The 24,352-nt window shown below is 40.1% G+C and overlaps 1 protein-coding gene and 1 non-coding gene across 2 annotated transcripts in view; one reads left to right on the forward strand and one right to left on the reverse strand.

The window, feature by feature from the left end:
- Nucleotides 1-502: 502 nt before the first annotated feature.
- The window catches only part of LOC139140369 (ras-like protein rasD), a 37,275-nt gene continuing 13,425 nt past the window's right edge, over nt 503-24,352 (reverse strand). Inside the window, exons 2-5 of the mRNA XM_070709579.1 lie at nt 4,449-4,505; nt 3,916-3,989; nt 3,264-3,575; nt 503-2,849 (exon numbers count right to left, since the gene is read on the reverse strand). Coding sequence (XP_070565680.1) covers nt 2,712-2,849; nt 3,264-3,575; nt 3,916-3,989; nt 4,449-4,505 — 581 coding nt within the window. The 3' untranslated portion in view covers nt 503-2,711. The remainder of the gene's footprint in view (nt 2,850-3,263; nt 3,576-3,915; nt 3,990-4,448; nt 4,506-24,352) is intronic.
- Nucleotides 23,789-23,860, forward strand: Trnaa-ugc (transfer RNA alanine (anticodon UGC)). The gene has a single exon. It is a non-coding gene; the product is annotated as a tRNA-Ala (tRNA).

The following is a 24,352-nucleotide window of genomic DNA, read 5'->3' on the forward strand; positions in this document are numbered from 1 at the left end:
CTCACATGGGCATTTTCAATACCAAGGAACGCCCATTTGACCATATATGGGCATATTTAGATTACAGGTGACTGTATACTAATGAAAAGGACGCACAGTGCGGTGTTCTGCAGACCCAGTACGACCAAGAGATCACGTGATGCCGTTACAAACAAACCCACATGATGTACAAACATGTATCTCTGTGCGCATTTGTGCGCCTGGTTTTGTTTGTACCGTGGTTCATTCGAATTCCGGGATTAAACAAGAATTTATTTGCCACACAGTACATTGTGTTAGCAAGGCCAACAAATAAATCTTTGTATTTCAACTTAGTTTCGGTAGAAGAGAAAGAAACAGACCTGTTTTATAGAACAAAAAATAACGAAAATATTATCACAAGTTACAGCTATTTTTCCGGGCATTTAACTTGCAAACACTTGTAAAAAACCCACAAGCATTCTTTGAAGAAAGTAAACACACATACACACCTTTGATAAAAATCACACCGCACGCCTGCGACTTGAGTATAATCAGATTTTTTATTTTCAGTACATGAGCACCAACCCCCTAACTTTGTGGACAAAATTAGGAAGAAATGTGAGGAAGTCTTGCAGAGTAGTCACGGTCGTTTCAGGAATGAAATTGAGTTCAACAGGTTAAATTTAACAAAATCACTAGTTTTCATCCATTGACCTTGATTTTTGATTACAAATTTTACAAGGATAAAGAATGTGGACATACAGCCTGAACGGGTAGTACAATTGTTTCTGTTGAAGTAAGTTTTATATTTTTCCTTTAGAATAGTTTCTATCGAATGGGAAAATAAATAAATAATTTAGGCGCGAATATATTACACACTAAGCGGGTAGCTGACCAATGCGACATATTGACATTGAAGTGTACAACACTTTGAGATAAAAAACGTCCAGCAGTTTGTAAATTTTGTTTCAATTCGCTAGGTTATAATAGGTCTGGGACACCATAAGACACTGTCGACAACTGTCAAAACAAATACCTTTGGCATGGCAAGCAAAACAAAAGTATTTCAAAAATTTCAGTGAATAGTACAGACAGAATTTCAAATAGTTTTATCACATTTTCCTGCGATAGAATGGCAGACCAATACAACAAGGATCTAAAGTTTCCATGTAAATGTTTTGATTTTCAAGTTCATTGCAAAAATTAATTTCTCTCCCCCCACTAGCTAGTTTGCGCGGGAAAATAAACCAATAATTATCGTGCAGAAAGACATATTTTCGTTGCAATACATGGCAAAACCACAGGATTTAAGAAGTTTTTGGCATCTCGAAAAGAATAGATTTGCCCTTTTGAAATAACGAACGAGGTTACCCAGTATGCGCGCAGGGTGGCTTTCCGCGAAACCTTTCTTACAGCGCCCCCACTGCTCGGAGTGCGGGTAATCAGGTATCTCTTTCCCTTCGTATTACATGTAAAATTTTCTACAGTCTCTTGACAGCCATGTACCATCTATACTACATATAAAATATCTAGATTTCTTATTTCACCCAAAATCTCAAATTTCCACTACTATCAAGGCAATTAAGAGTCTATAGGTGGATTTACACTTGATGAAATTCTCAACACCTTTCCCCTGAGCAACGTATTTCACCCTATCGGGGTATCATAATTGTCTCAAGCCAAGTGAAACCTGGTGCGCATCACCTGGAAAGACTGTTTTCACGCCAACTAATTTAATACTGCATCATGACAAAATACTGAGAAGAGTTTGTGACTACGAAACTTTAAGGTGCAACGATAGACATCGTTGCCATACTTGCCGGCGCTATAGTGAACTAGCACGCGGCGACACGAAAATGAAAGTTCATAGATCGAACAAACCAAACATGTCACAGCTTTCTGGTTAAAAAATCATAGTTTTGTAAACAGGTTGAATAATTCCTACATTTTCTCTCAGCCGCGTTCGTATAGCATAAATTTCAGACTATAGTTGGCAATATTTCCTGTGTTCATGTTTTTTTTGGTGCGATGCATTCATCTTGAATACAGGTTCAGCAATTGATGGTATTCAGCGTCCAGTCAGCGTGTCAGCAAATACTGCAGCGGCAATGTGTATAGTGACACCGAAAACACAGCTCTCTTACTGTCCGGCCAGCAGATACGCGTAATTTGAAGCTGTGTCCTGTTTTGCTGGTCAATGACGAGATGATTTAGCTAGAAATAGTAAATGACTCTCCCCCGAAAGAACAGTCCACATAATATGTCCACGAGCGCTCCTCTGTAAGTTAAGTTTTGTAGTTAACGCAATTCTGAAATAGAAATGACACTCTTTTGCTGCCAAGCGAAAAACAAAACAAAACAAAACAAAACACATGATGAAACTTACTATATTCTCTTCTAGAGACATGTGAAAAGAAAAGAGAAGAGACATAAGAAAAGGAACATAAGATAATCGTTCGAAGATAATTTTGGCTCAGGGCCTAATTAACAAAAACCGTATTTTTACAAAATGTAGAGTTCAAGTTGACGTTACCACGCAATCATCGGACACATGTGAATTGAAATAGGTTAAAGAAAACATAGTATTCTAGGTTCTCTGCCAAGTAATGTGGAAATCCAGTGCTTTCAAACTGGCGGAGAAACACACGTTTATTTGCTGCCTAACTCCGTCTCAAAATTGCGTTCCATCGTCAAATGCAAGATGCGTGTAAATGAGCCTTGGGCACCCACTGCCATGTCACGTGACTAGTCTAAAAGATGGCACTGGCTGTCCTTTCGAGTCTCCTCATTAAAGCACGAATTGGCTTTGGACTTGACATTCCTGATGGCGACGTGGATTTCTTCTCCAGCCTCCCTAGCGGACTGTGCGTCTCCTTTGCCTTTATGATCTGCAGGGGATTTAAAAAAATCGAAAATAGTGTGAATTCTTCATATCGCGACACCGTCCACGTCGAAAGATTGTGTCGACACGGTTTCGGAAAAACCCTTGATGTAAATTTTACTTTTGGTTATAGTATATTTATCCTCTGATCCACTTGGAGATTTATACCAAATATATTTGCCCGGTCGCTCAGGGTACATCTTCGGGGTTTATGATATATAAAAATGAACGTTGTAGTGCAGTTCGGTTTAGCACCACTGCAACGTAAACTAGAATAGTAAAACCAAGAAACTGCTTTGTAAACGTGATATTGAACATACACGAAGTGTTCGGATGACCAATGGCACATGGTCTTGTGGTGTACAGTGTGGTTGGAATTCCGAATATGTATTTGAAATCAAAATCAATTGTCGACACTCACCCTTTTGAGCAAGCCTTGGAATGCTGTGTCGACTGTTGTGGTCCCTTCTGCGGCTGAGACCTCCATGAACGTACATCCGATACTTTCAAACTCCTGTGACAACTGCCTTCCTTCTATCCAAGAGATCTCCCGAAGGTGTCCCAGGTCACTTTTGTTTCCAACCAAGGTAACCGGATGAGGGCGTACTCCGTTTTTCGTTTCAGTTCGTATGCATTTCAGAATTTCTTTAGCCTTGTGAAAGGTACTTCTGTTCACTATGTCATAGACTACAATTACTCCGTCTGCTTTCTTGAGGTAGTTCACGTCTTCTTCCTGCGTATGAAAAAAGTTGAAATTAAGTTGAGGAGCGGGGAAGAGGTTCTGCTACCTTGATGCTTTGCAATTTAGGTACTTAAAGGATCTCCCGCGGGAATTCTCCACGAGAGAGAGAGAGAGAGAGAGAGAGAGAGAGAGAGAGAGAGAGAGAGAGAGAGAGAGAGAGAGAGAGAGAGAGAGAGAGAGAGAGACAGACAGACAGACAGACAGGCAGGCAGAGACAGAGACAGAGAGACAGAGACAGACAGAGAGAGTGAGAGAGAGACACACACAGAGAGACAAAGAGAGACACACAGAGAGAAACTGTAGACCAAAATTATTTTGCTTTTCTACTTACCAGTCCCGCTGTATCCGTGACCAGCACATTAACAGAGCCATCTTCGAGGAAAACTTGACGCTCATATGAATTTTCTACGAAAAGAATCAAATAAGAGAAGCCTACAAGATGTGTTGGGTGAGAGACAATTTCCTCAACATGGACATTTTTACAATTTCGACTCATTTAGGTTTTAAATGGCAAAACGTAAATTATGATAGCCACAAATCTACAATGGAAATATCACCATCATAGTAATCATGATAATCATGATGATGAAGATGATCATAATGATCATCATCATGATCATGATCATCACCTTCATCAAATCATCATCATCATCATCATCATCATCATCATCATCATTATCATCATCATTATCATCATCGTCGTCGTCGTCGTCGTCGTCATCGTAACCATCACTATCATCTCCGCCACCACAATCATTATCATCATCATTATCATCATCGTCGTCGTCGTCGTCGTCGTCGTCGTCACCGTCACTAGTACATCATCTCAAGACAGAACATCGACAATAAAACAAATCACCTTACCTAACGTTGACGCATACTCCGTCAGAAATCGTCTGGCTAGAAACCGAACCGTCAGCGCTGTCGAGAGACAGGGAGGAGAGGTATTTAGAACGACGCCCTCTAGAGTATCGATGGGGAGAAAATGATGCAGTAAATCATAATCGAAATCCTAGCATTCCAGAGTTGATATTCTCTCAATCTTATACTTATCGTGTTAATAGAAATACATCAATCTTTGAAGCGAAAGCTGTCACAGATAAAAATTGGGTACGTCGGTCTCTTTTTGTCCCCTGAAGGCGCAAAGAACTTTTATCGCCTACAACTTATAGTCCGAAATACATTTGACAGACGCAAATTGAGGGGACTGATTTAAAATTGTTGGAAAGTGTATAATTCAGCGTGGTAATGCATTCGTTTTTCCCTTGAACTGAAAACAAGCACGGCTGAATTGGTAAGGCGAGAAGTGTAGCAAGTTCTGGCCGACGAGGCCTTCGGCAGTTGCTTCTCAAGCACCTTAACAGCCATTAAAACGGGCCATCAAGACGCCCTTCAGAACACCTATTTGTCTCCAACGCGGACCTCAGTGACGTCATCATTACGCAATTTCATCACCAAGTGCGTGTTTTTCCTTTGGACAAATCACAGGGATCTGAATTTTGCTGCCAGGTATTAAGGAACTGGAGTTAGGTACCCTGGAAAAGAAATTGAGATCGACCGAGCGAAATAGCGAGTGGCCCGGAACATTAGAACCCCTGTCCTCGTAGGCTGAGACTTTTAACATGCGACAGAGGTTAGAGAGGTGCATCCAATAAAGCTACAATAATTGGATTTCTTTGGAAATCGGTGCGACTTTCCCCGTCAGTCGTCCTCGCGATGCAATTAAGATCAGAAAATTGCGAGATGGGACTCTTGCTCGGGTGTTTTAACGACCGGGCCCGAATAATTATCAGACTAAAGGTTGACCCGTGTATTGAACATGTAACTTCTGACGGATGAAAAAGCTAACGACTAGCGCCTTGAAATATTCGGTTTCTCTTTTTTCTCTCTCTCTCGTAACCAAGTCCCGCGGCAAGGCTAGGTACTTGGACTCATAAATACATTACCATAATTCTAACTGCCAGAAATCACGATATTGCTTACGTGTGGCCTTTGGTGTTCAAAATAAAATACTACTTTGTTGGCAACCTAATATTGCCCTTCCTGACGGGTTTCAGTGTCTGTTAATTGTACGAATGACCTCTCCGTGGCCTGACTGAGCCACACGCGTGGCCATAAAGTTGTAAAACATGACACAAGAAGCGAATAAAATAATGACGTTCCATTGGCGAAACTGATAAGACTATTAAATCATACTTTTCCATTTTTTCGTATCTTTATCGCTCATGATTCATCTTTTCTTATCACATGTGACGTTTCAATGCTGTTTCTTGCTTTGAGAAAGCTCTGTCCGTCTTGAAAGTCTTGACAGTATTATCTGCCTAATTACTTTTTGATGTCATGAGAGTCACGGTGACGCGCAATACAGTGCACCAAGTAGCCATCAGCCATTTTGACGCGTCGCTGACTCACCAGTGACCTTTTGATAACAGGTGATTTTGCATAGTGCATGTTTAGAGATATAGTGAACTCTAGAAATCTACCAGAAATTCCCAAATTGTATCTTCACGAGTTGAGAAATAATAAAAGTTATAGACCTTGCAGTGAAAGCAAAGCTGCGTGCTCACATGGAAGACGATACCACTTATAATGAGTTAATTTATTGACATATCATTTATGGAACAAATGAGTGTTGGATGGACAAGCAGCGCAGACGAGAGTAGTTCATTGATGCTAGACGAACTTGTTTGTCGCCCACGCTTCGGTGATCGGAACGGCAGAGATTATTGTATGTTAAAGCAAAAAATAACCTGAATGATAACATCTTTTATTCAGTTAAAAAAATTATTTTATTCTATCCGTCGGCTAAACGGCGGGAGCCCAATTACAGGATGAGGAAAGCTTTTCTCTTGGGGGGGGGGGTGGCGTAAAGAGGAGAGTTTTTTTACTGATGGGCCCAGCACCATGGTCACGTTCGAATCTTGAACTCCCTGTCCTTCAATTACCTTGGTGAATAAGGTACCCTACCCGCACGCCCTTGGTTGACAATTTCAGAACAAAATAGCTAGCGGAAAGTGGTAATACGAACCATGTGTCGCAAGCAGAACATCCCAGCGATAAAAACAACCAGCATGTTATCAATAGGTACAAATGTTGTTCCAGTAACGTGAAGGCAAATAAAATAGAATGCTCTTCTGAAATCAGTCAAAAATACAACTAATATCTGCCAAATGATAATTTACTACTTGAATTTTAAAATAAATGATTATTTTCACAAGAGTTTGTTCATCTAAACATCAAGCTGCGCGCAGTAACGGCACTTTTACTCTCGGGTTTACGAAGGAGAATGTTTTCCAAAGTATCCCGAGTGCACAGTTCAACTTGTTCGAAATGCTTATAGAGTATGTAACTTAAAACTCTCTGATCCTTCAATATTTTGCAAAGGGTAGTGTACTATGTGTAGGACGCAAAGTACAGTCCAGTAAACATCTTCTCAATATAGCGATTATCATAATCCCTGCTCGAAGAGATAAGACCTTGTTTTTGTACTGGAATTCATATCGATTTTACCCTTCAGATTTTCATCACAGAGTGCCATTTTGTTTCATCTGTACTTTGTGTGTCAACTTGAGAATTGCTGTCACCTTTTGATAACAAATTTATCATTTTTGTTCGAAGTTGTTTTCCTTCTCTATAAAGTACGTTGAAATATTGGCAACGCAATGTGTGAACTGTGTGACGTCATCGTTGATATGTGAATTCTAGTCCTGACTAAACTTCGGTCGTCAATTATAAGATTGTCCTCTTATTGAAAAGGAAACATTGGGCATTTCGACAATGATCTTGAGATTTGCACTCGCTAGTGTACCAAAGTTGACACACCAACAATCATGGAAAGCATATCTAACATTGCCGTTAACGGAGCTTTCAAGATCTTCCGACATCGGAATCCGCTTATGTTAGCGCTTGAAAAACGCAGATGTGGCTCGTACTCATAATGTTCTGACGATTCCGTCCCGAAAACACAGACATTAAACTCACATTACGAGTCGAGGACAGAAATGCCTTCTACGTGCAAATATACTTGTCATCAGCATGGTAAATAAGAATGACATATTCACCCATCTCCCTCAAGGTTAGCAAAACAGATAATGTAATGGCGTGGATCGAATATAAACGTATATTTACCAGATGACGACCGTCTATTACAATTAAACCCTAAGCCCTAAAATAAGAAACAACACTTTTACTGGCCTCATCGGATTGCACTATCATCGATGTATATCAAATGTTTCAGAGGCGAGAATGTTTTTGTACTGGATGTTTATTTAAGCGTGACTACCTAATATCTGAACGGCGGTCAAGGTGTCCTCCTCGGGGCATTGCAGTGTAGCGACCCCTATCGTGTCGCAGAATGCGTGATGGGACACTTTGAAGACATATCTAGTACAGATATTGTGCATTCATTTGGCAAATTAAGGAAGTATGATCCTCGATCAAATGTGAAAGACTTAAACCTTTGCTCAAACTTTCCTTAAGGTACTTTCAACCATTAACTTTCAAAATCAAGAATAAAATTCGGGGGGGGGGGTCACTGTGCAAATTTTGGTACTAGAGAAAAAAATAACACAAGATTTACCGATATTTAACATTCAAATGGCCGCCATCCCTGTGTTAACTTCATAAAGAAAAACACAAATTTTCGAATTTCGAAAAACTAAGCCTGCCAAAAGTTTTAATATACCAAGACCTTTAAAATGAACCCACACAAGTGGTAGATCAGAAAAGAAGTGTAAAAGTTTGAGAGTCCGAATATCTGTCCCCGAGGCACGTTCTACCTTAAGTTGAAACCTTCACATTCTTGAGTCCACGATACAGTTGGTTGCAATCTCTCCGAGCGATTGTCCTGTCTGTGTATATACTGAAGCTAACCTGAAGCTAATTCACGCCACGGTCAATGCAATAATTGCGTCCCTGACCTCAAGACGTATTTCGCCACAGTAGGTACAGTAACAACATAACATAAACACCAAAGACACCAAGTCCATGGAGATAGACACGAGACGTTCAAGTCCATAGCAATTAAAGTTGTTTTCACTCGAGCCAGCAAAACATGAACGCGACATATGAGGTATTCTACAACATCCCTTCAAGGTATCGATCGAGGGACTCCTTGTAGCGCCGAGGACACTGGTTGGCCCGTCCACGGTCGTTATACTTTTTTCCATACTTGCAATTGAAGAGCAGAGAGTCAATTTCGAGAAAAACAACTGTAAAGGAAGCTTATTACAATAAGCTTTATTGCGTCCATAAGTTGCTCTGTGGTGACAGCCAGTGTTCTTGGTATATTCACCCGTGTAACTGTTCAGCAGAGATCTAAAGTGCGCTCTGGTTACACTGTAGCAATCTGTTATCGTGAAAAACAGCACCAAATCCACAATAACAGAAACACGATTCGCTGCTAATGGATCTTTGGGACTTATTACGGCGAGACGAAATCGATAATGATTAGCGCGGTCATAAGACACGCACTTTTACAGCGCCTCAGCTATATCAATTTCTTAAAGAAGAAGTATTGATATGTTGTATGCAGAGTGATTAGTTTGTAATGCAAATATGGGAAGATAATGGAAAATAATTTTGTCTTTGGACATCGCTTTTCTAGGATTTGATATTAGAGACGTGTGCGTCATTGATTGCGTCATTATAGACGGGTGCATTGTTGAATCATTCCATACATTCAGTGTTGTTACGCAATGCAACATGGGAGTTATGTGATAATGTCGGTCACGTGGACATCGGTTTTAAGGAAGTTCGAGCTCTGGTGATTGGTACTTTTCATTTTTTTATTCTACTTTTGTTCTGTGTCATAACAGTTTCTCTACTGAATCCTTTCAGAGAGAGAGAGAGAGAGAGAGAGAGAGAGAGAGAGAGAGAGAGAGAGAGAGAGAGAGAGAGAGAGAGAGAGGGAGGGCGTGGACTCAGAGGCAATCATGTGTGAACATTGAAACAGTTTTAATGCTTAAAGCAGAGTGGCAGAAGAAATTGTGACGCAACACGTGTTTCTCGGTTCACGTGTACTGGCCAGCTTCTTCATCGAAAATGCAGGTACATCTCTTCCCCCGTAATGAACTGACATTGTAACTGTATACAGCGGAAACTAACACAATGGTGCCCCTGGATAGCATTAGAGCAAGGGTTCATCGACAAACTAGGTCATCTTGAGAATGGATTGTTTGTTGCCATCAGCCTCTTGCGGATGTTTGGGAGAAAAAGTAACCGACAACAAATTCCTCCAGTTACATTTTCTTCCTACATTTACCGACTCGTGCGTAGAACGAAGGTGCCATTTTGCCGCCCGAATGCAGACAAGTGTTTTTGAACATCCCCGTTTACTTTCTTAGGGTTTCTTGTGTCGAAGGGATGCAAAGTGGTATCGATTGCAAAGACGTGACGCTCGCAGGTATGGTGCTTGGGGACACGTTGGCCTTATACTTAACGTTAGAGTGAGTCCCAATTTCATTCTAGTGAAGTGACTTATTCATTAATGTAGGTCTACTGTACTTTCTCCGAAGAATAAGTTTTGTGCGATCGCGAGTGTGAAGTAAATGTCTGTTTCACGTGCCTTTCTTTGAAAACCCACACCCCTTTACTTACGTTTTAAGTGTGTGGAGATGTCTTTTTTGTCGATGTTCCTACTTGGCCCCACTCCTTTCACTATACCTGTCTGTTAATCCTTAATCACTATTACAGAGTCCTGAAAAATCACGCGTACCCTTGAAGTGAACTTATGTAGGTGAAGGAGCGCATGCGTCAACAATTTACATGCAAGACGCACTATAGCATATCTCACTTTTCTCTAAATTGCTATGATATCGTTGATGTGGCCATGCAGAGATAAAAGCTGCTTAGGGCGTGATGAGAGTACAAGATACCTCGCCACGCTACCAACTATGCAAGGTAGTGTATTTGCACTGTAAATGCATCACAGGGAAGGATTGAATTCTCTAATTTTGTCTTCTCAACGAAAAATAAGCCCTCGCCATGTTACTACAGACAGTTGAGACGGATATATTAAGATTGACACGAATTTGTGAAAGTTTGCCTGAAATTGTAACAATTATTGGTGAATTCCAGCTTGGATGAGACCGGTGCATGAAAACGCCCTTCACAGCAGTGCTCATAAATACTGCAGGGCTCATAAATACGTTAGCAATCGTGGTTTCTGTTACGATGCTTATGGAATATGTTCTCGATATGATACCTTTACTCTGATCTTCGAGTGTAGGTATCTACAATTGATATACAATGCACGTGGGGACCACTTTGAAGTTCTTTTTATGACGCTGCAAGTCTCGGATAACCTGGAAGTCCACTGGTATTGTTTGGCAATTGCGAGTAAACTTTCAGCATTTTCAAGCAAATTGTAGAATATCCTGTCTAGTCCTGAATGGCGAGCTGCGACAGTTGCTGTAATATGAAAAATGATTTGTCATCGGGAGGTCATAGTAGTACGCGCCTCGACTTAAACTTTTGCTACGACTATAAATTATCCCCTTTCCAAATTAAGATTAAATGTCTGGCGTCATAGTGCAAAATTTGGTAATAGAGAAACCAATTGAAAATTGCCGCCAGCCCTTTGTTAATTCTATGATAAAAATTAAATGTTTTGATTAAAAGCGAGTAAACTTCTGTTAATTCTTGGGGCTTCAAAATGAGCTACCACAAATGATGGCGAAAAGTATTGCAAAAGTTTTAGCGTCCGTATGTCTTTCCCGTATATCTACACTAATGGCTAGTTTACACACACTATCAATAGGTGGCGCTATAAACTAGTCATCGCTCATCAAATAATCACTGAGGCTGGATGAGACAGCGGCTGCATGATCATCAGTTTGATCATAAGGTGAACTGAGAAAAAGCAGAGGAAAGCTACTAGGAGATTAAAGCCGTCATTGATATATTTACTGCTGCAACCGAGGGAAAAAGACACAAATCTTATTATTGTGGAAACATTCAAATTTAAGAAATCTTTCGATATGAATAAACTCCCCCACATACATACATACATACATACATACATACATACATACATACATACATACATACATACATACATACATACATACATACATACATACATACATACATACATACATACATACATACATACACACACATATATTATATTATATATGTGACATATTATATATGTAACATTATATATATATATATATATATATATACATATATATATATATATATATATATATATATATATATATATATATATATATATATATATATATATATATATATATATATATATAAACATTACTTTGTACTTGAAGTAATCTGTTTATTTATAACGCTCTGCTTTAGCATTGAGCACTGTAATTATAGGCTGATTATCATACATCGACGTTATTAAAGTTCATATGCATTTTAAGTAGGTATGTAGTTTTCCCATGACAAAGAACACAAACACAACAAATCCCAGACAATATCGTACGGGGCCATATAATTGAACGGTCGACAATTGAAAACTGACACAATTTTGCAAGAAAATGTACCAGAATTTATTTTTAAACGTTAAAGTATAACTGTCGCGTTCTTCAGCATGGCCTTTGTGACCCGACTTATCGACCTCAATCAGAAGCAGCATGCCAAGAGCCAAGGTCAAAGTTCAGAGGGCTTGTGCATTTTCCACTGATGATGACGTCATAGATTCCATCCTTATCGAAAGAAGGAAGGATGATTAGAATTCTGCTGGCATAACCAGTCACCCCAGGGTCACATAGACCACTGACCTAAAATACGGTGGCAATAATATCCTGATTTTCTGCCTTTTACCAGATTTAATCTCACCACATAGATGTTTTAAAGTATGTATCTCTCCGACAGAGATGTATCATTTTGAAAGAGTATAAATTAGCCCAATAAGCAGCTACTTTTATGTGCCATTATAATATTCTAATGTCAAAAATGACGTAAAATGGTGTATGAAGTCACTGAAAACTTTTCTCATAATTCGTAAAAGGATGATTATTCTTAAATCAATAGGTACGGTGCACGGAAAAAATAATGAGCTCGTTTAATTTTGCACTGTAAATCATGTGTTGGGTATTAATCAGACTCAGTCTGTTTTTAATTGTCTTTAGGAAAGAACGCTGAGTAAAATGTCGACGATTTTTACAAACAAACGTGCTAAATCATGGGGGGAGAGAGAGAGAGAGAGAGAGAGAGAGAGAGAGAGAGAGAGAGAGAGAGAGAGAGAGAGAGAGAGAAATCAACTACATTTCAACCTGGAAATGGAAAACGAAGACGCGAAATCGATTTTTGTTTATCTGGGCCTACAGCCTGAATGTCATCTGCACATGTAGCTTCTAGAACGCCATGGAGTCTGGATGTCTTGAGCTTCTTAATACAAAGACATTGCTCCAAGCCAAAAACAGAATGATATAGTTTCGGCTCGAGTCAAGCGAGAAACAAACTCTCTTCTTAAACGGAGTATCATGAGTTCACACTGACAGGTGCAGCTAGCGAAGCTTTTCTTACAAAAAGGGTGTTCATGCACATTTTTTTCGAGCGGGTGGGCAGATTTAAAAATAATCAGCGGGCTGGGAGAGAAGTCAATATCACTGCAATTTTACTTTTGGGTGAGGAAGTAATTTCAGTGTTTACAGAGAATGTGCAGAAAAATTCTGGAATGGGGTACCGGGAAATAGGTAAGGAGGGGGCCACTGTGGTTGATATATCTTTTGGGGAGAATTAATGTCAGTGGTTGGGAGAGGACGGGGGGAGGTCGAACTGTTGTGGGTAGTATGAGCGATCGGAAGGGCAGAGGGCATTGTAATTCAGTGGGTAGGCATGTTTTTCGCATATGCCGGTGGGAGGTCAGTTACGTACAGCTTCACTTTCCCCTCTAAATTATAATGTCAAGGTCAAAAATATGCAAAATCGGCATATCAGCATATAGAAGCATGTTTAGTGATGATTTTGTAAAATTGCAATGACTGAATTTACTAGTTGGCTGCATTTTATGAGCTGAAGTTGAGTCAGGTGGATGTACACGAGATCAGGCTGGGTTTTGTCACGTTCAACTTCGCTAGTCACGTGTTTGTCAGGGAGACTATGCTACGCCGACCTAGCAAAGCCGTGCAGACTGGACGATTTGTCACGTTGCTCACCAGTTGAGAAAAAATCAAAAAATTTCAATACTGCCTTTCAAAGTTCGACGCCTGATCCATCGTTCATTCCACTCTAGGCCGAGTCTAATTTCCCGAAGATAAATTCGATTCACTTATATTCATTTAGAAGGAAGCAAACAGACAGATGAACGCGTGTCTCACAAATAAAAATTGAAAGGAGCGATAAAAAAGTGTGTTAAATGCCGTCACTAGGCCTGAAGATAGAGGAGTTCAGTCAAAATACGCAATTTCCTTGTCCAAGGTATAATTAGAATGCCGCTCAACCTTTTAACATTGACGCGGGGAATTACTTAAAGTGCGTCGGTTGCAACTAATAAATAATTATTTATTCGAGCTAAAAAATTGTCAGTTAGGTTAGAGATACCGCTTATCGAAGAGTATAATTATTAGGACTTAATCAGCCATATTGTATTTGTCAGGTGACTAATCATTGTTTGTGTCCAACTCTAAGGGCGATCACTGACTTTTTAGCTCACGAGTTCACACATGTGAGCTATCGTCGTAACGCTGTCTGTCTGACTGTCTGTCTAGCTCTAAACGACTGACTGGATTGGAATCAAATCCTGCATATCGATTCTGTTCGGGAAAAGCAACGGCTGGTCAGTTTTGGTGGATATGTTGCTTGCATAGTTTACGCAAATTTGCTCAATTAAAATGGTTCAGAAAATGGATTGAAATCAAGAACAGTTACACACAATTTGACTAAACTAGCTTCAAATGTTGATCTCATAATCATATAGGCGCGGTGAAAGATGTTACAAGGTGACATGTAAATTAATTATTTTCAATTAGGGGTTTAAATCAAGAATGGCTGCATGGATCGAATACAATGTGGAATATAGATTCTATTTTGTAATGGCAAGAACTTATTAGTTTCTATGTGGCTTTTATTTATTGTGGCCTGCATAATTAAAGCAAATTTGCATATTCAATTGTCCTGAATATTCTGAGAATGACAGCGCCAAATGTGACGAATCTTGTCACACATATTGATCATATGAAGTTATGTCAGTTTTCATGGTCATTAGCTTCTCCTATGTTAATGATATTCTCATTTGCATATTTAACTAATTTTTATAATTATAGAGATATATCTCTGGAAAGATTTGCTCTATATATTGGTTATACAAAAATCTAACAGCAGTGAAAGTCATTTAGCAGTTCCATATTAAATTTTCGATTTTCGATTTTCACAAATGTATTAAATGTAAAGAATGTCTTTCGTGCAGACCTTTCATGTACAAAATGTAAAGAGAACTTGTTAAGTGCTTCAAAATGAGCCCCCCCCCCACCTTTCGCTCTCACAAACGGTAACCCAGAAAGGCCTTGTAAAAATCTGAGAGTCTGAATATCTGGCCCCGGAACGCATTTTACCTTTAACTCAAAGATGGCTTTATCCATGGATTAGTCTTAACAAATGACTGAACAAATCTCCTATTCTGACGGAAGTGACCAAAACATCCCCAGTGATTGCATTCGATCTGCGAAACATGTACTGACTTCCCGGGCATTGAAATTTGTATTGCTTCGCCAACGAACGCTGAATCGAAGTATCGGGACGACATCAACCCTCGAACACGTCCTCCCGTAAAATATTTTAAATGTAGTGATGAAGTGTCTGGCTGATTCGACATGCTGCGATCTGTGGCGAGTCGTACTCCTGATTGCGATCTGTGGCGAGTCGTACTCCTGATTGCGTACTCGCCGAGTAGAGCGTATCTCACTAACCGACCCGGAATCGTCAAATAAAACTGACTGTATGCCCCGGCCGTACATCCATAATGAATCGAGATAGAACAATTAAACAAATATCAAACACAGCATCAGTTCCGCAGTAGCAGACCATGTGTACTAATTCGAAATTTGCGTTTGTTACGCATTCTAATTCAAATATGCAATTGCAAGATAGCGTGTGTGTAAACTGAGATGTGTGTGCTCATTAATTATGCGATGTGATGAATTATACGTAGGGTGTTTTGACTCTCATTTTGAAACTTGCTGGCCAACTGAAGAAAACACCAAGTTTACGCAAGTGATGGGTCAGCTAATCAGAAAACGTTGTTTGACATTTCACTTTTTGTTTTTCTCTCCCGTTCTCTTTTCCGAATAGATCTTGTAAAGCAAGCTATAAGCGTGTAGATGCAAGATTGCAGATCACGAATGCTATTTCAATCAACTACTATCTTGGCTCCGGAGATTTATATAGATTAAATGCAATTTTCTTGTATTATTCTAAATACAAGAAGTGTGAGTCTTTCATTTCTGAAGCCCTCTTGGTACCAAATTACTTCCTACTGGACTCTGCTGCCCTGCCCTACTAGTGTTCTTCACACTCAGAAATCACCGCGGAATAGATGGTTTTGGGACTTTTGCGTCATGTAGACTAAGTGTAACTCCAGTCGATGATCCAGTCTGCAGTTTTTTACGGGTGCATCACGACACCAAAGCCCTTTGGGAGAAAACTCACGTATTGATACTGTAAAAAGTAATTTATACAAATGAAGCCCAAAGCGCTAAGCCGATACTTGATTGCTCATCCGAGGATAATAGTAAGACGAAAATAGAGGTAGTACTCTTGCTCACCTAAATTACAAACAAACAAACGAACGAACAAACAAACACACGAACACGACTTTCGATGATCTTCGAGCAATTTATTTGGTAAGAGCACAACAACCAATCTTTTTGTAAGCTCTGCGGATATGACTTACATTGACGAGTGTGAACACCTCATCAATATCATTTCGAGAATATTTCCTCGTTTAAAATTGAGATTAAGAACACGAGTGACGGTTTAGTCCTCTGAACATCCGATAATTAGACGGCCTAACAAAGACCTCAATTTCATCTGTATGTTTCGTATACGTGGTACTTTTCCGTTCACGCATACTGACTTTTCCATCTTGCAATTCAAGCCTCATCCCCGTCTCTTGTTCATCAACTCCGGCCAATGGATCGACATTGTTAGACGCTCCGCTCCTGGCAATGCAAATGCGGGACACTGACGCAGGCCGTCAGTTCTGTTGTCATGGCTACAACTTGATCCCGAGAGGGAACCGGCCGCGATGACTGAACGAAACCGCTCCGAAGTGCGAAGGGAAATCGAAGCGGCGATTCAAACGAGCTGAAACGAATTAAATCTTGCTGGAAACCGCTGACTGCCTATAATTATACCGTGAAGCTGGTTGTACAGTTTAAATACTCACTGTTTCAAATTCTTGTTCCCCATTGAAGCTAGACTCGTTGGATGTGGCAAGAATGTGAGTTGTTGACTCACTACGCTAAGATACCACCGAGGGAATATTCCTCAAAAACCGAGAATATAGTGATGTAACATAATCAGCTAATCTCGTCAATCGTATGTCCGTCGCTCATAAATCAGTGTGCACACCGGAGGTCATTAAAACTCATTTTGCTGTTGTTACCATGGAAATTGCTAGAATGAACCTCGACAGGCCGTTTTGTTTCCAATGCCTTCGATCCTTAATGCTTTCCTGGATGTCGTTACTAAACTATTCAATGTATGTTGCCAAGGTCCCTATAAATCGACTGAAACTTGTGTGCACTCTTGCTGCCTGCCAGAGAACATACTTCAAACTGTAATTGCCCACCCAACACCCCTATCATACGCCTTCGAGCCAACCAACCAATCAACCAACCATTGCAGCCTACCTTCCTGCTATCACCCATCTACTCCAACCCACAGGTGCCTGGAGTTGCCAGTGTAGTAAACATAGAGAGATTATGTGTACGTCACATGCAACGCCAGGTACCTGTGCTCCAACCCACCAAAATTACTGCCAATGCATTTAATATAGCTAGCTAGCTAGCTACCTTCTTGTAACAGCCGATCTTTTCTTGCAAATCAACATACCTTACCCGATAGAACTTTCCTAACAAAACCAAAGCCCCTCCGTTCCTAACTACATGGCGACCCATTGTCTAGCATTTAGGGTAGAATGCGCTTCTTGGACTCGTATCCGGACTCTAAAATTTTTACAATGCATTTTGGTCAACTATACGTGTGGGGTTCATTTTGTAGCTGGTGGAATAAATAAAGTTTTCGTCGGCTTATTTTTGTGAAAATGGAATAATTAATTTTTCCAGGTACAGTTGACACAGACTAAGCGGCCATTTTGAATTCCAAGTTTCGGTAATGAGGCTTATTGGGTAATTTGTTCCACTAGAACTAAATTTTGCACTGTGATCCCTGATTTTTATCCTTGATTTCCAAATAAAATAGTTTCAACTTTCCTTAGGGAAGTTTGAGAAAAGTTAATGTTTTCAATCACGAAGCACGTTATTCATCAACTCATTCACCCGCTCAATATTCCACTGACTTGCGTAACAACAAGAATCCTCTTTCTGTGGTCAAACCTAGGGAATACTGAACTATCTTTGATATCTCCTTGATAGTTTATATGGCTGCTTGATAACCAGACTCTGAGATATCGACCACATCATAATCTTTAATACCACAGACCTGACAAACATGCCAGTCAACAGATAGCTTCCATCGACCAACTTCCCGCCTTGACTATGACGGCTAGCGACACACGCGATGCACACGTCTTAACTAAACTTACTATGGAGAATCAATAAAAACATTGTGATCAAACGCACGGAACAGTGTGCAGCCGATAGAACCGTGTAGAACCACTGATCCCGTTAGAGTCTGTAAATCAATTATTGCACACTAATGAGAGATCCTGCAAATACATTCTCCCGCGAGAAAAAGAAAACACGTACAAAATAAAATATATGGACTACACCAACATTCACCGAACCATTTCCTCATACATTGGTTCACGGGAATTCGAAATGCCTGCCCCGGAGAGGGCCATTAACAGTGTCTTGTCGAGTGTTTGTGCGGATAAAAGCCTTGGGGGTAAGCCATCCAACAGCATGGTCGTAATTCCATCAAGTACGTCCGGAAAATTCGGTTGCCTGGCAACTCCGATCTCCTTGGAGACGCGGAGGGAGAGGTTAGCAATATCAAATCGATACCTTAACTGTCCAGAAAAAATGTTGACAGGTCTGGATATCCTAGGCTAGTACAAGACCCAAATAAGACATTAATTAAGCCTTTGAGCGCCAAAGTCAATTTTGTCACCCTTATAAAATGCACCTAAGTCGATTTTTGTCAGATTTTTGCCAAAATTTTGATAAAAAGCTGCGGCCAATGAAATGTGTCGTTCATTTGGTCCAAATTTATCAGAAAAATTACATAAAAATTCATAAAAATTGGTAAAATGTTGCACTGAAACTTTGGTGGTAAAAATACAGCACTCAAAAGATTAATGGGATGCTTGGTGATTAATTGAAGCCCTCCCTACCTACGAGTCGAAACAACGGAAGCCGTGAAAGTATGTAACTCTGTTCCAGTCTTTGAACATGACATCGTCTACGTTTACGAATAACTCTAGTTTAGGATTCCATACAAGAAACTAATCACAGACGGCTTACGTCTTAATAATTGTACACGTGGCATCTTGGGGAATTACTGAGGAGCTTAATTTAAATAGACGTGCCTTAGGCTTATCTCTATACGTGATATGCACCCTCGGATCAGACTCACGGCAAATATGAAATCAAAATTTCCTGTAATTTGTCCTAATCTTCGGTATTTTATGTTTTTCTGGTGCAGTTTTAAAAAAGTCAGTAATCTCCTGTGTTTTACCAACCGACAATCGTGTTACAGAAAGAACTATTGATTAATGTTTATGTTTATGCGGGTTTTCGACTTCGTTAAATACTTTGTCACGTTGAGCTAAAATGCTTGTAGCCACGAATCGGATGTAGTCTGTTATGATAAGAAAAAAAACTTAGCAGAAAGTAAAGATTTTCCAAGAACCATGACATTTCTCATCGACATCAGGTTTAATTTTTTCAAATGAAACTACAAACAGGGATTTGAAACACGTTTCCTTGTGGTTTTCGAGCATTTCCCCTGCACGCCTTTTGTCGGAAATGCTGTTATATTCTTCATTTTGCCTGTCCCAATTTGATAACCCTGCTAAGATACGATTAGAATCTTTTGAGTCGTGATATTGGACATAATTGGCAGTTTACGTCATGCGTGATGAGAAAATAGAGTTTCGGTTCCCTATGAAAGTCAGGTGATCGTGAAGATAGCCGCCCTTTAGGGTCGCTCATTAGATGCTGAGAAATCGCTTTGCATCTACGCCAGAGGGACCCTGTAACCTAGAAGAGTCTAAGTTTGATTTAGGAACAGCGTCGCTCATTTGACAACAATGACGTAAACGGCGGATAATGAGTAAATGTAAGCCAATCCTTGCGGACTTAATGGAACGTGTCTGTATTGACAGAGAACGGTCACCGATAATGGAACAACCTGAAACCTGAAAGAGATTGACCAGAATATCATTTCCTTGAATGAAAATCTCAATAAAACTCTTGTATTTCTTCCCTTCTTTGCTGAAGCTGTCTTCTCAATGCATAAACCTGATGTTGATGCTTGTGCGTTCACTGTCTAAACTGTGCAGTCTGTCCGGCATTTAGGACGCCACGTGAAAATTCCGAGCACTTTTGTTAGACAAAAACGTGCTCACATTGGAGCGGTAAAGGCCATTCATGTACATTTTAATATCAGTGTGGGATGGTTACTATTAAACACCACTGCATTATTTAATTGAAAGTAAGAATGCATTAGAACCAGGAAATGGTTCCGGATCGTTGACTTCGGTCCTCAGTGTCTTATTTTTGGGGGAATATCTATTTTTGGAGGGAATATTTGTCGTCTGCTTCTGAAAATAGAAAAGTGGCGCAACGACATTCTTTAACTTTCTGTGAAAAATTTAGTTGCTGGAAATGCGGGACCATACGCTGACAAGTTACGTCCACTAGATTGGCCTAATGTTAGAAATTGTCAGTTTCCTAATGTGTTTTAAGTTTGTCAGAACATCCCTGTTTCCAAGAAAACAGATGCAATCTTTCAATTGAACCGCAGTAACCTTGTTTCAAAATCGCTTTTTGACAGGGCTGAAAGCATTCCAGGTTTTCACCCCGTTAGAATGTTATAAACATAGACTGCTTTGAACCGGAGAATCGAAGTTCTTCCTCTTCCTTCAATACACAGAGAGACGAACAGCTGCAGGCTTGAACATTTCTAGAATAAACAAGTTCACTTTTCTCGGAACGCTCTTCTTATCATAGGGCGACCTCTGGCCACTGCTAGTAGTTGTCTGCTGGTTGGCGTCTTTGTCTGGTTGATAGTTGACGGCCCGTAACTCGTTTTACAAACTTCAACAGCGGAAATTATCGGGCAAAGTCATCGTATTGCACTATTAATAAGGAACTTAAGGGGTCGACAGGGGTAGGAATGGAGTACACAAATTGAACCCTCCGGAAAACTAGTTCGTATCCATACGTTTTTTTAGCGCAGTCTGAACTGAAGTTGGCATGTTTTAGATATCCTTTTCGAGCTTGTTGTCGTCTTCCCATAACAACAAAAAGAAAGACACGATTCTATTTAGAAATTAATGTTTTATTACCTTGTGATATAGTTTCATAAATAGGACTATTCCTTATACATCATTCATTAATCATCCATTCATCATCGCCATATTTCAAGGATGCAGCCCTCCCTCTCTCCCTCCCTCCCCTCCCCCTCTCTCTCTGCCATACATCTATCAATCTTCCCATGTACACACTGTTCTCGAATGTCCATTCATAGATAAATCTATCTGACAGTTCACCCTTCCATCCATCAACCATCAAACCCATCCACCCCATCTCCCATCTCATCCCGCATCAACCCATCTACCCAGTGGACACTTCCATCCATCAATCATCAAACCCATCCACCCCATCCCGCATCAACCCATCTACCCGGTGGACACTTCCATCCATCAACCATCAAACCCATCCACCCCATCTCATCCCGCATCAACCCATCTACCAACACTTCCATCAACCAACCAACCAACCCACCCACATAACAGTCCATCCATCCATTGCATGCACTTTTTCATTCAATTATCCGCAACAATCGACACAGCATTCAACCCAAACAGCTAACCAACCACCCAACCAACCAGCCAACCAACAAATGAACCAACAAACCAACCGTCTATTCCATCCATCCATCAATTCATCCTCAAATCTACCAACTCTACTGTCTATCTACATACCCGCCCACCAAGCTACGCATACATACCGATTCATCCACCCACCCACCCATCCATCTACCAAACAACACATCTATACCCATTTCACTTCAGTCCATTTATTCATCCATACAGCTGCTACGTCTGATAAAATCAGTTGAATGCAAAATACGCTCATTAAGTATACTTCGTTCATCTCCCGTGATCTGCCAAACTATAAATCTAATGATCTCACCCCATTCAGTGCTGTCCTTCAAAGTCGACGGCGACGAAGGTAACAAACGAGTTTCGTTTTCAAACAATAAAACACAGACAAACAATTTGGGGGCGTACTGATTGACACCATAGGATGCACGTCATGACGATTTGTCAACGTGCCGGATTTCAGGCCGTCGAGGAACGCAATAGATTTCTCGCTTAGAGTAAAGAGAAGTGATACTTTGGCTTGGAAATTGCGAGAAATTTAGACAAGCGTGGAACCCAGATCACCTGTTACAGGAGACATTTGATCGATTTTTCCATTAGCCTCTCTCCCTTCAAAGTTCACAACCTGCGTCATTGTTCGAGAAAATCACCGCACGGCGTTGCGACGGTGCATTTTATGTAGGCAAACAGGTAGTGGGTCTCGTTTCAGGCTTTATTCACTGAACAAACTCTTCAGACGAGAATTCTTCGTCGGAGGAAATAGAAACTGCACGAAGGTCAGCATTTTTTTTTGCTTTTCGGCTGCATCAGAACACGTCCACTTAAAAGAAATCCGGAGGCGGGTCGGACGTCGGCTCCCGAGGGCTGAGCAAAGTTTTGCCGTCAATGAAAAACGTCGGCACATGACAGGTAAAAGATGTGTAGGCCCGCTCTTTCTTTTTCCTTACACAAATCAGAGGAGACGTTCCAATGTATGCGTGTCACAAACTAAATCTCGAATGACCATTTAATACCGAACAGTGAGTGTGTTTTTCGTCAGCAATTACGGGCTGTCTTTTACCGATTCAAAGTAGGGGCCTATTTGTTAGTTTTTCGCCTTTACACGTATATAATCGCGAGGCACATTTCTTTGACTATGTGTTTTACTCAAAAAGATTCAATTTTGTCGAACTGGAGGAAAGTTCCCCGCTTCGCTTAAACTGCTGTCTTTGTGGAGAATGGTGTTTCGCGCAATCTTCAATCTTCACGAACTCTTTTCCGTAGAGATGACAACGAAAATGTTTCGTGTAAATCTGGCGTTCCCATCGTTCACGTAAGGTAGAATGCGCTTTGGGGACAGATGCTCGGACTCCGAACTTTAACAAGTAATTTCTGACCTACCACTGGTGGGAACTCGTTTTGATGCTCTTGGCTCAAGAAAAAATTTGCACTGTCTCAGTTTTTTCTAAATCGTAAATTTTATTTTTCCTCGGAGAGTTAACACAGGGATGGCGGCCATTTTGAATTTTAAATATCGGTAAATCTCGGGTAATGTGTTTCTCTAGCACCAAAATTTGCACGATGACCCTAATTTTTATTCTTGATATTGAAAGATAATGGTTGGACGATTCCAGGAGGAATGTTTGAGCAAAAGTTTAAGTCGAGGCGCGATACTTTAAAAACGCGTTTCAGGGAATCGTCGCTTAACGGAAGTCTAAAGAGAAATTGTTAAATGATGGATGATGCACATGTATATACAATATGTATTGGGTTGATGGATATTCATATATGAAAGATAAGTCAGCAATTGCTCTCCGATGAAATTTGAAGCTGCACGCAAGACCGCAATACAAATTTGAAAAAAAACAATTGTGGTATGTGTACTTAGGATGGCGCGGCACACACTATATAGACCAACAACGCACACCTGCGCCTATTTTACTACTGCAGGTGCACAGAAGGGAAGATTTACCCACGGTTAGTTTATTTGAATTGTTAACATATTCGTAATCGGGTGGCTGGGGATGTAGCTCAGTGGTAGAGCGCATGCTTTGCATGTATGAGGCCCCGGGTTCGAAACCCGGCATCTCCAAAATAGTATCATTATTTTGTAGAGAAATCATATTAATTGCTTATCGTCTGTAACTTGAAAAGAAAGGAATCTTACGCTTTGCTAGTGACGTTATAAGTTTAGGAAGGCCACTTTTAGTAAGGTCACACAGCACATGATTCCTTTGAAATTGATAAAATTAAAAAAAAAAACACCTAGAAGACTTTTGCAATACATTTTCCATTTTTTGTAAACTTCAAAACTCACATTTGGATCAAAATTCGTTGAAAACTCGTAAATATACTGCAAAACGTCTGAATTAACAACGAAGAAATGAGATTATCACCAACGACAAATGAGTGAATGGCCAATTGGAAAACACGAAATCAAACTTTCTGGCACGCATTGCAACTACCTCTCTCTATAAGTATGTGTGTTTGTGTGTGTGTGTGTGTGTGAATATATAATATATATATAAGTATATATATATATATATATATATATATATATATATATATATATATATATACATAC

Source organism: Ptychodera flava, chromosome 1 (assembly GCF_041260155.1).
Source record: "Ptychodera flava strain L36383 chromosome 1, AS_Pfla_20210202, whole genome shotgun sequence".
Taxonomy (NCBI): Eukaryota; Metazoa; Hemichordata; class Enteropneusta; family Ptychoderidae; genus Ptychodera; species Ptychodera flava.